Source organism: Physeter macrocephalus, chromosome 11 (assembly GCF_002837175.3).
Source record: "Physeter macrocephalus isolate SW-GA chromosome 11, ASM283717v5, whole genome shotgun sequence".
NCBI classification, from domain to species: Eukaryota; Metazoa; Chordata; class Mammalia; order Artiodactyla; family Physeteridae; genus Physeter; species Physeter macrocephalus.
Window position 1 is genome coordinate 67921418 of NC_041224.1, and position 17274 is coordinate 67938691.

Consider the following 17274-nt stretch of genomic DNA (forward strand, 5'->3'; position numbering starts at 1 on the left):
ATTTCAGTTATTGTATTGTTCATCTCTGTTTGTTCTTTAATTCTTCTAGGTCTTTGTTAAACATTTCTTGTATCTTCTCAATCTTTGCCTCCATTCGTTTTCTGAGGTCCTGGATCATCTTCACTGTCATTATTCTGAATTCTTTTTCTGGAAGGTTGCCTATATCCACTTCATTTAATTGTTTTTCTGGGGTTTTTTCTTGTTCCTTCATCTGGTACATAGCCCTCTGCCTTTTCATCTTGTCTGTCTTTCTGTGAATGTGGTTTTTGTTCCACAGGCTGCCGGATTGTAGTTCTTCTTACTTCTGCTGTCTGCCCTCTGGTGGATGAGGCTATGTAAGAGGCTGTGTAGGTTTCCTGATGGGTGGGACTCTTGGTGGGTAGAGCTGAGTGTTGCTCTGGTGGCCAGAGCTCAGTAAAACTTTAATCTTCTTGACTGCCGATGGGTGGGGCTGGGATCCCTCCCTGTGGTTGTTTTGCCTGAGGCAACCCAACACTGGAGCCTACCTGGGCTGTTTGATGGGGCTAATGACAGACTCTGGGAGGGCTCACACCAGGGAGTACTTCCCAGAACTTCTGCTGCCAGTGTCCTTGTCCCCATGGTGAGCCACAGCACCCCCCCGCCCCGATTCTGCAGGAGACCTTCCAACACAAGCAGGTAGGTCTGGTTCAGTCTCCCCTGGGGTCACTGCTCCTTCCCCTGTGTCCCGATGCACGCACTGCTTTGTGTGTGCCCTCCAAAAGTGGAGTCTCTTTTTCCCCCAGTCCTGTCGAAGTCCTGCAGTCAATTCCCACTAGGCTTCAAAGTTTGATTCTCTAGGAATTCCTCCTCTGGTTGCTGGACCCCCAGGTTGGGAAGCCTGACGTGGGGCTCAGAACCTTCACTCCACTGGGTGGACTTCTGTGGTATAAGTGTTCTCCAGTCTGTGAGTCACCCACCCAGCAGTTATGGGATTTGATTTTACTATGATTGCGCCCCTCCTGCCTTCTCATTGTGGCTTCTCCTTTGTCTTTGTATGTTGGGTATCTTTTTTAGTGAGTTCCAGTGTCTTCCTGTCGATGATTGTCCAGCAGCTAGTTGTGATTCTGGTGTTCTCGCAAGAGGGAATGAGAGCATGTCCTTCCACTCCGCCGTCTTGGTTCCTCCTCCTACACTCAAAATTTAGGTTTTAATTGGCCACCATATACTATAATTTCTTTTTAAACTTAATGCCTCATCATGTTGAAAGATGATACCAGCAGATGATATTAGGCCAAATTATACATTTTAGAGAGAGAATAATATTAGATACAGATGAAATTGATGGATTGTTTAAGGGAAAATTAAGAGTTACAGTAATAAGAAAAACAAATATTTAGATTCCTTTATAAAGGAATAAAGGGCAATTTTTTTTAACTTAGGTTTTTTAATGTGAATGGTTTAAAGGTTAAATAATTTATGGTCATGTAAGTAGTGGGTTTAATATATGGGTAGAAATTGGTCATATTTATATTTTTGTTTTCATAGCTGGCTATCAGATTATTTATTTTGCAAATGGATTCTATGAGAATCAAATTTTAAAAAAGGAAAAAGATCCTATACTTAAATAAGCATAAAATAATTATTTAAATATTCTTCTCTCGTCATTTTTATTTTGATCACGCAGGTAAAATAAGCTTATGGTAGAGTATTAAAAACCCTTGGTTATTTTGAGAATGACATTTACATACTTGAAGGAAAATAAGTTCTGCTTTACATATGAATATTAGCATATCCTTAGAGGTCTTAGAGGAATTTTAACTAAACTAAGATTTTGAGAAAATTTTATTTTTTTAATTTGTCTTGGCACAGATACTTCTGTGGGTTGCTCTAGATAAGCATGTCGTTGTTTAGGTTCTAAGTGGAGGGTTATAGAGAATTGCTGCAGTGTTGAGAAAATTGTTTTCTTTTTTTCCCTCAATATAGTATTGTCACATACATGGTTCAACTAAAAAAATCTGTAGTTCTCTTATTTAACAGAATCCCAAGCAGAAAATGACTGTAAGAATTTATAATAATAAAATTTATTTATTAAACATAAAGGACCCTTTATGTTTAAGGTCCACTTTTGCCAACATTGTAAAAATGTGCTGATGTAAATCCTAGCTCCCATGGATTTATTGTTTTTAGATTTACTGAAATTACAAATTTTAATGAAAATTTAGAAATTTAAAAAATGATTATGTATGCAGATATTTATTTGAATTTCACAGTGTGAAAACAGTAGAAGTTGTATATGGATAATTGAATCATTATTTCATCCGTAAGCTCTGTTACTCTGTTAAAATCTTTTCAGGTCTTAAGAGGTGAAATAGAAATGTTCTCTGGAGAAGATAAAATTGAGAAGGAAATAGGCTTATGTGAGAACTTACTTTCTGCAAAGTTAAATATATTCAACTTTAATAGTTTTTTTTAATCGTTGTTAGGTATGATGTTTGTGTGCCACTTTAACAAGTTCGTTTCTATAATATTCTAGAGTTTACAGAGAAAAAGCTTATGATGCAAAGAAATAGTCTGTCATGTAAACTGTCTCACCCCATTCTCTTCCCCAGGGACAATCTTGTGTGTTTTGAGGGGGCATAGTATCAACAGGGGAAATGAAGTGGGGAGGGGAAGCTTTAAAAAGTATACTCATGTCTAGGCTCCACTCCAGACCAATTCAGTAATAAGCTGAAGCTCAAGAAGTTGCATTTTTAATACCTTTATTGAGGTGTTATTGATTTTCAGTAAACTTCACATATTTAAGGTATACACATTGATATATTTTGACATGTGTTTATACCTGTGAAATCATCACTACAATCAAGATAATGAAAGTATTGATTGCCTCCAAAAGTTTTCACATTCTCTTTTGTAATCCCTCCTTCTGCTCTTCCCTGTTTCCCCTTCCCAGGGTTATCACAATTCTGCTGTTACTACATATTAGTTAGCATTTTAAGAACTTTCTGTATATGGAATAATGTAATCTTTGTTTAGCTTCTTTCACTCAGCATAATTATTTTGAGATTCATCCATGTAGTTGTGTATATTAATAGTTCCTTCTTTTTTTATTGTCTTTAGGAGTACTCTGTTGTATGCATGTAACTTAGTATGTTTATCCATTCAATTGTTGACAGATGTTTGTGTTGTTGCCAGTTTCTCTATTATGAATAAAGGCACCATGAACGTTTGTCTTTGTTTTGCACATATGTTTTCATTTCTCTTGGGAAAATATCTAGGTCAGTTTTGTTGATAATATTGTTCAGGTCTCCTTTGCCAATTTTCTGTACTTGTTCTATCAGTTGAGAGAGGGGTACTGAAATCTCTGCATATATCTGTGGGACTACTTTTTTTAAGCCAACTTTATTGAGATATAATTTACATAACATACAGTTTATCCATTTAAAGTGTACAGTGCACTGTTTCTTAGTATATTCACAGAGTTTTGCAGACATCACCATAATTAGTTTTAGAACACTTCCATCACTACAAAAAGAAACCCAGTGCCCATTAGCAGTCCTTCCTTTCACTCCACCCTCCCAGCCCTATACAACCACTAATCTGTCTTTTGCCTCTATAGATTTGCCTGTTCTGGACATTTCATAGAAGTGGAATACAATGTGTGGTCTTTGTGAATGGTTTCTTTCACTAGGCCTATTGTTTTCAAGGTTCATTCATGTTTTAGCCTGTATCAGTATTTCATTCCTTGTTATGCCCAAATAATATTCCACTGTTTGAAGAATGTGGAATATACCACATTTTATCCATTCATCAGTTGATGGACATTTAGGTTTTCTCCACTTTTTGGAATTTATGAATAATGCTGCTTTAAATATTTGTGTACAAGTTTTTGTGTGAACATATGGTTTCATTTCTCCTGGGTATACATCTAGGAATGGGATTGTTGGGTCGTATGGTAACTTTACATTTAACCTTTGTGAGAAACTATCAGACTGTTTTCCAAAGTAGCTGCATCATTTTACATTCCCATTAAGTTTATTTTGTTTTGTAATTCTATCAGTTTTTGCTTCTTTTATTTTGAAGGTCTATTATTAAGTTCATAAACCTTTAGGATTGTTTGTCTTCTTAGTGAATTAACAGTTTATCATTATGAAATGACCTTCTTTATCCCTTGTCATATTTTTTGCTCTGAAATCTACTGTGTCTGATAATAGTACTTCAACTTTCTTTTGGTTAGTGGTAGTATGGTAGCTCTTTTATTTGTAACCTGTTTATATTCTCATATTTAAATTAGGTTTCTTATGGGCAGCATGTGGTTTGGGGTCTTGCTTTTATCCAATTTGAGTCTCTATTTCCATGTAATGTGATTATTGATATGGTTCCTTTAAATCTACCATCTTATTGTTTTTCTCTTTGACTCATCTGTTCTTCATCCCCTTTTTCCTTTTTCTCCCATCTTTTTGATTAATTTTCTTTTATAATTTATCTCCTTTGTTGGCTTAGTAGCCATAAATATTTGTTATTTCACTGTTTGCTGTAGGGTTTATAGGGTTTATAGTATACATATTTAGCTTTTTATAGGGATTTATTAATTAATAATTCTGATGCATATATTTGTATTAAATAATTCTAATGCATAATTTTAAGTAAAATATATATGTAAACACATATAAAGTATATAAGTAAACATATATAAAGTATATATGTTCAGAAAGTGTCATCACCAGCATAATTTATATTCCCTTTAAAGTATAATGTTTTTCTTTTGTTTTTCAAATATTTGACCTGTAAATGTTTTGAATTTTGGTGCTCAAATGAAATTCACACTTTATTATTAATAACAATAACTATTATTTATACAACTTCACAGTTTGTCATACACAGCAGTTTGGTAAAAAGGTCTCATGGATTATTGTATCATTTTATGGAATATAAAATATTCTTTTGCTTTTAAGAAATTTCCAAGTCATACAACTGGACCTCAAGTTTTATAATTCTAGATCAATGCTATTTTTATATATACTATTTATGATTAGAACATAAAGAAATAATTACTTAACTTTCCAGTCAACTGATGATTCTTCTTTTTGTTTTTAACTTTATAGTCTATGGCAGAAGTTCTTGCTAAAAAGGAAGAGCTAGCAGATCGTCTAGAAAAGGCCAATGAAGAAGCCATTGCTAGTGCTATTGCTGAAGAGGAACAATTAACTAGAGAAATTGAAGCTGAAGAAAACAATGATATCAATATTGAAACTGACAACGACAGTGATTTTTCTGTGAGCTTTTAGAATTTTTATTCTCTGGGTGATTGAGACTTATACGATAAACAATAGCAAGTCTTTTTTTTTTGGACATTTAGGTTGCTTCCATGACCTGGCTATTGTAAATAGTGCTGCAATGAACACTGTGGTACATGTCTCTCTTTTTTTTTTTTTTTAAACATCTTTATTGGAGTATAACTGTTTTACAATAGTGTGTTAGTTTCTCCTTTACAACAAAGTGAATCAGTTATACATATACATATGTTCCCATATCTCTTTCCTCAGCAAGTCTTTTTTTAAGCACTTTACCATTACTAAGTGTCTTTATACATAATGCAATTGACAAGTTGCAAGTTGTTTTCTCATTTTACAAATCAAGAAAATGAATCTCAGAGTAAGTAAATACACAACATTTCTCAGATTATAATTGCATAGATTGAAGAAGAATTGAAGATATATTTTTCCTTCTGCTAATAAAAAGCAAATGATACATTGCCTTGCTATCACTAGGTGCTCAGGATATATATGTTGATGAGAGGGATTTCTTAAAGAATAAAAGTAATCATAAATGTTTGCAGTGTTTTCCTATTAAATTTTAATGCCCAACAAATACTTTTTAGCTTTTCTGATGTGTGCTCTAAATATGTCAGAATTTATGTAGTAATAGTTTAAACCCAATAGTTTTCTTTTAAAATTACTTGGTTTGTCTCTGCTGTTAATGGCAGGTAGGTTAGTCTTCCTCTTAAAATGTATAGGCTTTGGTATTTTTAACTTGGTAATTATTGTGACTGTAAGAGGTATGTAACTTTTTTCTGGTTTTGGACTGTTTGCTCAATGAAATATATGAGCAGTAGGTAGGAAGATTTCATATATAGTTCATTTTATAAGGTTATAATTGCTTCAAATATTTGTTACTCAATTTTTCTTACTACATTTTAGGCCAGCATGGGCAGTGGAAGTGTATCTTTCTGTGGTATGTCTATGGATTGGAACGATGTCCTTGCGGATTATGAAGGTATTACACGTTTGTATGTTTGTGTGTGTGTGTGTGTGTGTGTGTGTGTGTGTGTTGTATGTATAGGTAGAGGGGTATAAAATACATTATCTTATTACATGGTGTTTTTGTGTAAAATAAATAAGAGTGGGGGCCTTTTAAAAGTCTGTTCTCAAATGTTTGTTTTATAGAATTATGTGGTTAAACAATAGCGGTTTTATTTTTTCTGAAAACAGCTCGTGAATCTTGGCGCCAAAATACATCCTGGGGGGATATTGTAGAGGAGGAGCCTGCTAGACCTCCAGGACATGGAATTCACATGCATGAAAAACTTTCCTCACCATCTCGTAAAAGGTCTGGCCTTTGAAAATTAATTTGAAATGTTTCACAGGAAGGGAACTAGATGTTCTTGACTATTAAATGGAGTTACTACATACTATTTTAAGGTACATTATTCAAGACATTTCCAGATCCATTGAAAAGTGACAATGATTCTGTGAAATTTTAGGCCAGAGTTAGTTTTGTATATTTTTTATATTTATTTTAAGAACTTTGAAGACTAAAGAAGATACTTGTGACTTTATCATGTAAACATTTGTGTCTCTTGTCCATTTGTTTGTATTAATAGAACAATTGCAGAATCTAAGAAGAAACATGAAGAAAAACAAATGAAAGCACAGCAGCTAAGGGAAAAGTTACGTGAAGAGAAAACATTAAAGCTTCAGAAATTGTTAGAAAGGGTGAGTTTTTAATTTTTAGGGAAGTATGATTGCCTTAAATTGATGGGCTTATTTTCAACTTGACTTCTTCTTCTGGTTCGAGAGAAGCTAAAAGAACAATAAAAATAAATTTACTAAGAAACAAAAGCATTTCTATCTACTGAGTTACAGAAAGCTACCTGTTAAGAAAAGAAAGAAAACAGAATTTGTCATTCCTAAAAAAGCTGGTAAATTGTTGTTTTGCTGAGTTCGCATGGATTATTAAAGCTGTGCTTTGTCTTTTGCCATTTTCAGTGGGGGTTTCCTTGGGGAGTCTTGTGCAAAGTGTTCAGTGAATTGGTAGGACAGTTTTGAGCTTGAGATGATCAGATTTGAATAAGTGGGGTACTAATTAGATTTATGGAAGAGATTCTTGGAGTATTTAGAGCAGTGTAACTTCTGGTCAGTGTGGTGTAGTAGAAAGAACATGGGCTCTGGAGATGGCCAATCAGGTGAAATCCTGGTTTGAACCACATAATAGGATATGACGCCCTGGGCAAATTACTCAACAATACTGCCTTTTAATTTCTTTATCCATAAAATGACAATTATCATTGTTAACCAGTTGTGATGATGAAAGTGGCAAGTAAGTAAAACAGCATGGTGCTCGGGTGGCTGTTGCTCATATATGGTCATTCTTATTGTTAGTTACACATGGCAGACATGAGTACTGTATTAGTTATGTGTGCTGTGTAACAAAGGACCTCAAGACTTAGCAGCTTAAAACAACACACATTTTCACTTAAAACAACTGCTCACAGTTTCTTGGGCATGGAAACCAGGAGTGACTTGTGTTGTTATTTCTTTGTTCAGAGTCTCTCCTGAGGTTGCAGTCAAGCTGTTGTCTGGGGCAGCAGTCATTTGAAGCTGAAGGATCCACTTCCAAACTCTCATGTGGTTATTGGCAGGCCTGGATTCCTCTTTAGCAGTTGGCTACGGACCTCAGTATCTTGCCATGTGGGTCTTTCCATAGCCTGATGTTCTTATAACATGGCTGCTACCTTTCCCACAGAGTAATCTGAGAGAAGACGAGAAAGAGAGAGAATGAACAAGTGAGCTGCCAAAATGGAAGCTGCACTTTTATAACCTAATCTCGGAAGTGATATACCATCACTTTTGATGAATTGTGTTGGTCACGATCCTGATACAGTGTTGGAGGGAAATACACAAGGGTCTGAATACCAGGTGGCTGGGATCATTTGGAGCCATCTTGGAGTCTGTGTACCACATATACCTAACACAGCATGACAGAAGATAGGTAACCGTTATAGTATAGGTGAACTCCTTTGTTACCTTCTGGTCCTAGAAAGGAGGACTAATATGCCTAGGTTAAATATATTTGCATTACTTATGTTTGTTTTAAAATTCGGAAAAATAATTGGACCAAATAATTTGAATGTAAAAATGAAGTGGTGGGCTTCCCTGGTGGCGCAGTGGTTGAGAATTCACCTGCCGATGCAGGGGACACGGGTTCGTGCCCTGGTCTGGGAAGATCCCACATATGCCGCAGAGCAGCTGGGCCCGTGAGCCATGGCCGCTGAGCCTGTGCGTCTGGAGCCTATGCTCCACAACAGGAGAGGCCACAACAGTGAGAGGCCCGTGTACCACAAAAAAAAAAAAAAAAAATGAGGTGGTGTAAGATTCTCCTTAGTGCAGTAGAAAAGTTGGCTGGGAAAGGAAGAAAATCTGTAATTTTTCTCTTTACCTGAATCTCAAGAATTTAGTTATTTTAATCAAGATTTTAATCATTTAGATTGAATAGATCAAATATGAAAAACAGTCTCCATGTCATGGGGTTCTATAAGAGTTAATATATTATTTCATTTTAAGCTTTAGAAAAATATTCTAACACAATTATAATTTCCCTTCTTACTGTGTTTTTAATACAAATAAAATTATATAGTTTATTTTCTCACTATATAATATAATCTCCAGATACTCATGCAAACAAAATAGTAAATTCTTGAAATTGTACAAGACATTAGAGGTTCTCTGGTTTAATTTTCCCATCAATGTAGGTATCCCTTCAATTATTTTAAATGATAAATCCCACCTTCCATTTATATAATGAGTTATTGTTTCAACACTATTCTATACAAATATGGTCTCATCTGATCACCACAGTGCCTCTGTGAGGCACACAGAGTTGAACAGTTCCTGAACCCCATTTAAAAAAAAATTATTTTATTTTATTTATTTATTTTTGGCTGCCTTGGGTCTTCATTGCAGTGTGCGTGCTTCTCACTGCGATGTCCTCTCTTGTTGTGGAGCACAGGCTCCAGGCGTGTGGGCTTCAGTAGTTGTGGCATGCAGGCTCAGTAGTTGTGGCTTGTGGGCTCTAGAGCGCAGGCTCAGTAGTTGTGGTGCATGGGCTTAGTTGCTCTGCAGCATGTGGGATTTTCCCAGACCAGGGATCGAACCCATGTCTCCTGCATTGGCAGGCAGATTCTTAGCCACTGCGCCACCAGGGAAGTCCCCCTGAACCCCATTTTATAGATGTGAAAACTGAATCTAGGAGAGGCTAAGGGCTGTTTCCAATGTCACATGACCAATAATTTACAGAGCTAGAGCTTTGTTTTTTTTTTTGCGGTACGCGGGCCTCTCACTGTTGTGGCCTCTCCCGTTGCGGAGCACAGGCTCCGGACGCGCAGGCTTGGCCATGGCTCACGGGCCTAGCGGCTCTGTGGCACGTGGGATCCTCCCAGACTGGGGCACGAACCCGTGTCCCCTGCATCAGCAGGCGGCCTCTCAACCACTGCGCCACCAGGGAAGCCGTGCAGAGCCAGAGCTTTAAGGACCTGTTCCTAGCTCCTAATCCAGTACTGTTTCTGCATCATACTTTTATAGGTGGTTAAATACATTATTATGTAGCTAAAATTCAACTGAAATGTTAGTTTTCTTCCCATTCATGTTGAGCCAACATTGATTTTCTATAATTTATTCTTATTGGTGTAGGTTCTGATTTCTTGGAGCACAGGACAAGTCTTTTACTTCTTCTATTTGATATTGTTTTAAGGAAGTAAAGGGAGCTAACGTAATTATTCTTCTATAGTCAAAACTCTCTGTTCCTTCAGAGAATGTTTCTTACGCAAATATTTATTTTTCAGACTTCTCACCGTTTTTTCAATTTCTAGGATAAAATAATCTGTCTTGAATTTGGGTTATAGAGCCATTAATGTTTATAAGGATAAGACATATACACTATTTTCATTTTAAGTGTGCTCATAGTGCAGTATAATAATAACAGCAAATATTTCTCTTGAGCAATGTCTGATGTACTGTTTTAAGAATTTACATATATTCACTCAACCTTGAAAACGTATGAGTTAGGTACTACTACTATTCTCTTTATAGATAAGGAAACTGAGACATAGGCTAAAAAAGTTGCCCAGTTTATATATCTAGCAAGTGACCATGGTAGATTATGGACTCACCAGTCTGGCTCCATAGGCTGTGTTCGTAATCATTAGTCATGATCCTTTAGGTCTTTCCAGGTTCTTGATTTTATAATTCCTAAGCTGTTTATCTGTTTGTAATTCTTGTCAAGTGACTGTGTATGCTGAAATTAATGATGTGATAATTCATTGCATATAGGAGAAAGATGTCCGGAAGTGGAAAGAAGAGTTACTAGACCAACGACGTAGGATGATGGAAGAGAAATTACTTCATGCTGAATTTAAACGAGAGGTGCAGTTACAAGCAATTGTTAAAAAAGCACAAGAGGAAGAAGCTAAGGTATAACTTAGGTGCTTTGAACATTGAATTAGTTACTTGAGTACTTTTTCAGTTGTTACACAAGAAGCTAATGTTTATCAAATGTTTATCCTGTGCCAGAATAACAGCATTTTTACATGCTCATTTGATACTTACTGTGTGCAATATCTTATTCTTACAATAATCCTATGAGATATGTATTATTTTTTACAGGTTTATTGAGTTATAATTCACAGACAATAAATAACACATATGTGAAGCATCAGTTTGTTGAGTTTTGACATATATATTCCTGAAGCCATCAGTACAATGAAAATAATAAACAATTCCATCACCCTCAAAAGTTTCTTTATACCTCTTTGTAATTCATTCCTTCCTTCAACTCTGTTACCATGCAATTGCTGATCTGCTTTTTGTCACTATGGATGTTAGTGTTTTCCAGAATTTTATATGAATGGAATCATAGAGTATGTACTCTTTCCTCTGGCATCTTTCACTCAGCATAGTTATTTTGAATTTTATCCATGCTGTTGTGTATCATTTCCTTTTCATTGCTGAGAAGTATACCATTGTGTAGAAATACCATAGTTTGTTAATCCAGTCACTTGTTGATGGACATTTGTTTTCATTCCAGTTTTTGGCTGTTATAGATAGAGGTGCTGTGTAAATTCGTGTACAAGTCTTTGTGCAGATGTGTGCTTTCATTTTCTCTGGTAAATACCTGAGATTGGCAGAGTCTTATGATAGGTTTAACTTTTAAAGAAACACTTTATCTACTCTTACCAGCAGTGGATGAGAGTTCTAGTTAGCCACATTCTCACCAACACTTGACATGGTTACATACTGTAATTCTAACCATTCCATATTAGTCTTTATGTATAGTGTCTTGTGGTTTTAATTTGCTTTCTGAACATCTTTTCATGTGTGTATTTCCTGTCTGTAGCTCTTACAGTGTTTGTTCAAATATCTTTGTTAATTTTTAAAATTAGATTGTTTTGTTATTAGTCAAACAGTTCTCTTTTTCAGCTTTTCTGAGATATAATTAACAAATAAAATAGATATTTACATGGTGATTTGATATACGTATACATTGTGAAAGAATTTCCCTCATCCAGTTAATTAACATATCCATCACCTCACTTATTTATCTTTTGTGTGTGTGTGTGTGAACATTTAAGTTCTACCCTCTTAGCGTATTTCAGTTATATCAATAGAATACAGTGTTATCAACTGTAGTTACCATGTTATACGTTAGATGCTCAGATTTCATTCATCTTATAATTAAAAGTTTGTCCCCTTTTACCAATCTCTCCCTGTTTCTATCTCCCTCCCCTGGGCCTGTGGCAACTACTTTTCTATTCTCTCTTTCTTTGAGTTTTTTGAATTGAAGTATAGTTGATTTACAATATTGTGTTAGTTTCAGGTGTACAGCATAGTGGTTCAGTATTTTTACAGATTATACTCCATTAAAAGTTATTACATGATAATGGCTGTAATTCCATGTAATAGCAATATATCCTTGTTATCTATTTTATACATAGTAGTTTGTATGTCTTAATTCTGTACCCCTAATTTGCCCCTCCCTTCTCTCCTCTTCCCTTTGGTTACCACTGGTTTGTTTGTTTTCTATATCTCTGAGTCTTTTTCTGTTTTGAATATATATTCATTTGTATTATTTTTTAGATTCCAATTATAAGTGATATCATACAGTTTTTGTCTTTCTCTGTCTGACTTACTTCACTAAGCATAACATTCTCTAGGTCCATCCATGTTGCTGCAAATGGCAGAATTTCGTTTTTTTATGGTTGAGTAATAGTCCATTGTATATATATATGTCACATCTTTTTTATCCATTCATCTATTGATGGGCATTTCTGTTAGTTCCATATCTGGACAGAAAATCAATAAGGCAATGATGGTCTTAAATGATGCAATAGACTAGTTGGACCGAATAGATATCTGTAGGACATTATATTCAAAAACAGCAAAATAAACATTCTTTTCACGTGTACATGGAATGTTCTCCAGGATAGATCACATACTAGAGCACAAAACAAGTCTAAACAAATTTAAGAGTATAGAAATTATATCGAGCATTTTTTCCAACCACAATGGTATGAAACTAGAAATCAACTACAGAAAGAAAAATCTGTTTTGATGAGTTTCACTTTTTCTTTTATATTCCAGATATAAGTGATACCATGCAGTATTTTTCTTTCTCTGTCTGGCTTATTTCACTTAGCATAATACCCTCCAGTTTCATCCATGTTGTGGCAAATAGCAGGATTTTTAGAGGACTTTGTATATTTTAGATATTAATATCTATGTTTTGCAAATATTTTCTCTCAGTCTACAGATTGCCTTTTCATTTTCTTAAAAGTGTCTTTGAAGTTTTAAAAATTGGAAAGTTCCCATATATTGACTTTTTTTTTTTCTATGCTTTGTTTTTCTGTGCCCTATTTTTAAAATCTTTACATAAACTTAAGGTCACTAAGATTTTCCCTTAAGTTTTCTCTAGAAGTTTTAAATTTTACGATAAGGTCTATGTTCCATTTTGAGTTAAGTTTTTTATATGGTGTGAGGTAAGGCTGAGGTTCATTTTTTTCATATGGTTATATAATGTTCCAGTATCAGTTGTTAAAGAGACTATCTTTTGTATAATGAATTGCCTTGGACCCTTGTTGAAAAGCAATTGGCTATATATGTGTGGGTCTATTTCTGATTTTCTATTCTGTTACATTTATCTTTATAAATAACACTTTATCTTCATTACTGTACCTTTATAATGTCATGAAATCAAGAAGTATAAATCCTTAAGTTTTATTTTCTTCTAAAACTATTTTTGCTCTTTTAGGTTCTTTGCATTTCCATGTAATTTATAGGATCAGCTTGTGAATTTCTACTCCTCCCCCCCAAAAGAGGCCTGCCTGTATTTTGATTAGAATTGCATTAAATATATAGATTAATCTGGGGGAGGCTTGTCATCCTAATGATATTGAGTATTCTGAACCATATGTCTGATGGCATATATCTCCATTTATTTTGGTCTTTGTATATATTTTATGAAATTTATCTGCAGTTCATATTTTTAATGCTGTTGTCAATAGTATCTTGTTTTAAATTTGTTTCTAATTGTTTGCTGCTAACTTATAGAAACACATTTGATTTTAGTGTATTACCTTATATCCTACAACCCTGCTAAACCTACTAGTTCTAGTTTTATTTCTTCTTTGCCTGTATGTTTTTCATTTTTTAATCTCCCTTTATTGCATTAACCAGTACTAGCACAATGTTGATTAGTGATGAGAACCAATATCATTGCCTTGCTCCTAATTTTAGGAAGAAAGCATTCAGTCTTTCACCATTAAGTGCGATATTAGCTGTAGATCTTTCATAGATGTTCTTTATCAGATTGAGGAACTTCCTTTCTTTTTTTTTTTTTGTGGTACGCGGGCCTCTCACTGTTGCGGCCTCTCCCGTTGCGGAGCACAGGCTCTGGATGCGCAGACTCAGCGGCCATGGCTCATGGGCCTAGCCAATCTGCGGCACGTGGGATCTTCCCAGACCAGGGCACGAACCCGTCTCCCCTGCATCGTCAGGTGGACTCTCAACCACTGTGCCACCAGGGAAGCCTGAGGAATTTCCTTTCTATTCCTAGTTACTAAAATTTTTTAACCATGGACTTTGAATTTGGTTACCTGCTTTTTCTGCATTTATTGAGATGATATGTGTTTTTTTAAGATCTTAAAATGGTGAATTTCAGTATTTGATTGTCAGATACCAAAGTAACTGTGCAATTCTGGGATAAACCTCACATGGTCATGATATAATATCAGTTTTATATTTTGGTGTGCTTCATTTGCTAAAATTTTAAGAATTTTTGCATCAATGTTTGTGAGGGATTTTGATCTTTTTTTTTCTTTTCTTATAATGTCTTTGTCTGCTTTTGGTAACAGAATATGCTGGCCTCCTAAAGTGACTTGGGAAGGGTTCCATCCTCTTCAGTTTTCTAAAGTAGTTTATGTGGAACTGGTACAATTTCCTCCTTAAATTTTTTGTGGAATTTACCAATGAAGCCGTCTGGGCCTGGGGTTTTCTTTGTGGATGAGTTTTTTTTTTTACTAAAAATTCCATTTTTTAAATATATATAAGGCTATTCATATTATCTATTTCTCTTGTGTAATTTGTGTCTTTCTAGGAATCTGTCCATTTCCTTAATGACTAACAATATTGAGCATCTATTTATGTGCCTATTGGCTATTTGTATATCTTCCTTAGAAAAATGTCTATTCAAAGTCCATTGCTCATTTTTTTAAATTGGGCTGTTTGTCTTTTTGTTGTTCAGCTGTAAGAGTTCTTTGTATATTCCCAGTACTAGTCCTTTATCAGATATATAATTTGCAGATATTTTCTCTCACTGTGTAGGTTATCTTTTCACTTTGTTGATAACGTTCTTTGCACAAAAGTTTTTAATGTTGATGAAGTTCAATTTATCTATCTTTTGTTTTATTTTTTGTACTTTTTGTGCTAAGAAATTATTGCCAAATTCAAAGTCATGAAGATTTACCTACATGTTTTCTTCTAAGAGTTTTATGGTTTTAGCTTTTATATTTAGGTCATAGATACATTTTGAATTAATTTTTATATACAGAATGAGGTAGGGGGTCTGCCTTTATTCTTTTGCAGGTGGATATCATTTGTCCAAACACTGCTTCTAGAAGATGCTGTTCTTTCCCCAGTGAATGGTCTTGGCACACTTGCTGGAAATCAATTAGCCATAGGTGTACAGGTTTATTTCTCTTCTCTTAGTTCTATTCCACTGGTCTATACGTCTGTCCTTACGCTGGTATCACACTGTTTTGATTACTGTAGCACTTTAGTAAGCTTTGAAATCAGGAACTATAGTCCTCCAACTTCATTCTTTTTCAATGTTGTCTTTGCTATTTGGGGTAACTTGCAGTTAGGATGAGGATAAGTTTTCCATTTCCATAAAAAAGTCCATTGGAGTTTTGTTAGGATTGCATTGAATTTTTACGGTGCTTTGGGGATTATTGCCATCTTAATAATATTAGATCTTCCAATCCATGAACACAGTGTATCTTTCCATTTATTTAAATCTTCCTTAATTTCTTTATAGAGTGTTTTCTAATTTTCAGGGCACAAGCCTTTCACTTTCTTGTTTAAATTAATTCCTAAGTATTGATTGTACTCTTTTGGAGGTGACTGTAAATGGAATTGTTTTCTTAATTTCATTTTCAGATTGTTTATTGCTAGTGTATAGAAATACAATTGATTTTTATATATTGATCTTATCTCCTGCAACCTTGCTTGAACTTGCTCATTAGTTGTAATAGCTTTTTAGTGGATTCCTTAAGATTTTCTATATTCAAGATCATACCATCTGCAACTAGAGATAGTTTTACTTCTTCTTTACCAATATGGATGGCTTTGATTATTTTTGTTGTTGTTGTTGCTTATTGCTCAGGATACAACCTGCAATACAATACTGAATAGGAGTGGTAAGAGTGGACATTCTTGTCTTGTTCCTGATCTTTGGAGTGGGGGGCATTTAGTCTTTCATCATCAAGTATGATGTTAGGTATGGGGTTTTCATAGATACCCTTCAAAGATTGAGGAAGTTCCTTTTTACTCCTAGTTTGTTGAGTGTTTTTATCATGAAGGAGTATTGGATTTTGTCAAATCCTTTTTCTCCATCTATTGCAAGAATAATGTGGTTTTGTCCTTTGTTCTTTTGATATTTGCTGTGTTACATTAATTGAATTTCATATATTTTATATATTTGTCTAATTTTTTAGTTGTTTAAGGTGGGAGGGTGCATCTGGACCCTATCACTCCATCATAGCTGGAAGTCAAAATTCTGAACTATGTATTATTTTTATATTTTAGAGGAGCAGTCTGAAGGCAGATTGTTGATGGTCACACAGCCAGAATTAAAATCCTGATGTTTGTGGTTCTAAAGCCTATGCTTTTACCACTGTTCTTATTATTGGTTTAGTATTTTCATTTTGTGGTCTTTTTTTTATATTACTTGTATGAATTTTGATCTGTCTAATTGCCTAATATATTTACTTTCATTATAATCTCATTAAACCAAAGTGGCTTCTATAAACATATTAACCCAAGCTATAGTTTAAATAATTTCCATCAAGGTAAGTGGTTGACTGCTGGTTGTTTTTACATAAAGATATCAGCTACCATTTGCAGTTTTAAAAATTCTTAATAATCCAGGTTCACTGAGTTAAGAGTCTGTACTAAGATTTTTGCTAATATGAAATTCTGCTTTAAAACCCTGCTACCAACTGCTGCCCTATTAGTTCTCTTAATTTTCATTGCTTTCTCTTCGATAATCTCTGAAACCCTCTTTTGAAATGTATTGTATCTACAAAGAAAATAAAAATAGACAATCTAGGTTTTTCTTGTTCTCTCCTTCATTTAAATATTTTATGAATGAATTGTTCTTAGTATAATTACATAAATATCTTAAAAGTTTGTGTGAAACATTGCCAATTACTTTCATCCTCAGACATCTTTTTTTTTTTTTTTTTTTTTTTTTTTTTTGTGGTAGGGG

The 17274-nt window shown here is 34.5% G+C and overlaps 1 protein-coding gene across 19 annotated transcripts in view; it reads left to right on the forward strand.

The window, feature by feature from the left end:
* The window catches only part of SCAPER (S-phase cyclin A associated protein in the ER), a 491770-nt gene that overhangs the window by 159664 nt on the left and 314832 nt on the right, over positions 1-17274 (forward strand). For all 19 annotated transcript variants that reach the window (XM_055088136.1, XM_028495131.2, XM_024128925.3 and 16 more), the window contains 5 exons: positions 5064-5234; positions 6159-6234; positions 6450-6567; positions 6842-6953; positions 10566-10706. In XM_055088136.1, coding sequence (XP_054944111.1) covers positions 5064-5234; positions 6159-6234; positions 6450-6567; positions 6842-6953; positions 10566-10706 — 618 coding nt within the window. The remainder of the gene's footprint in view (positions 1-5063; positions 5235-6158; positions 6235-6449; positions 6568-6841; positions 6954-10565; positions 10707-17274) is intronic.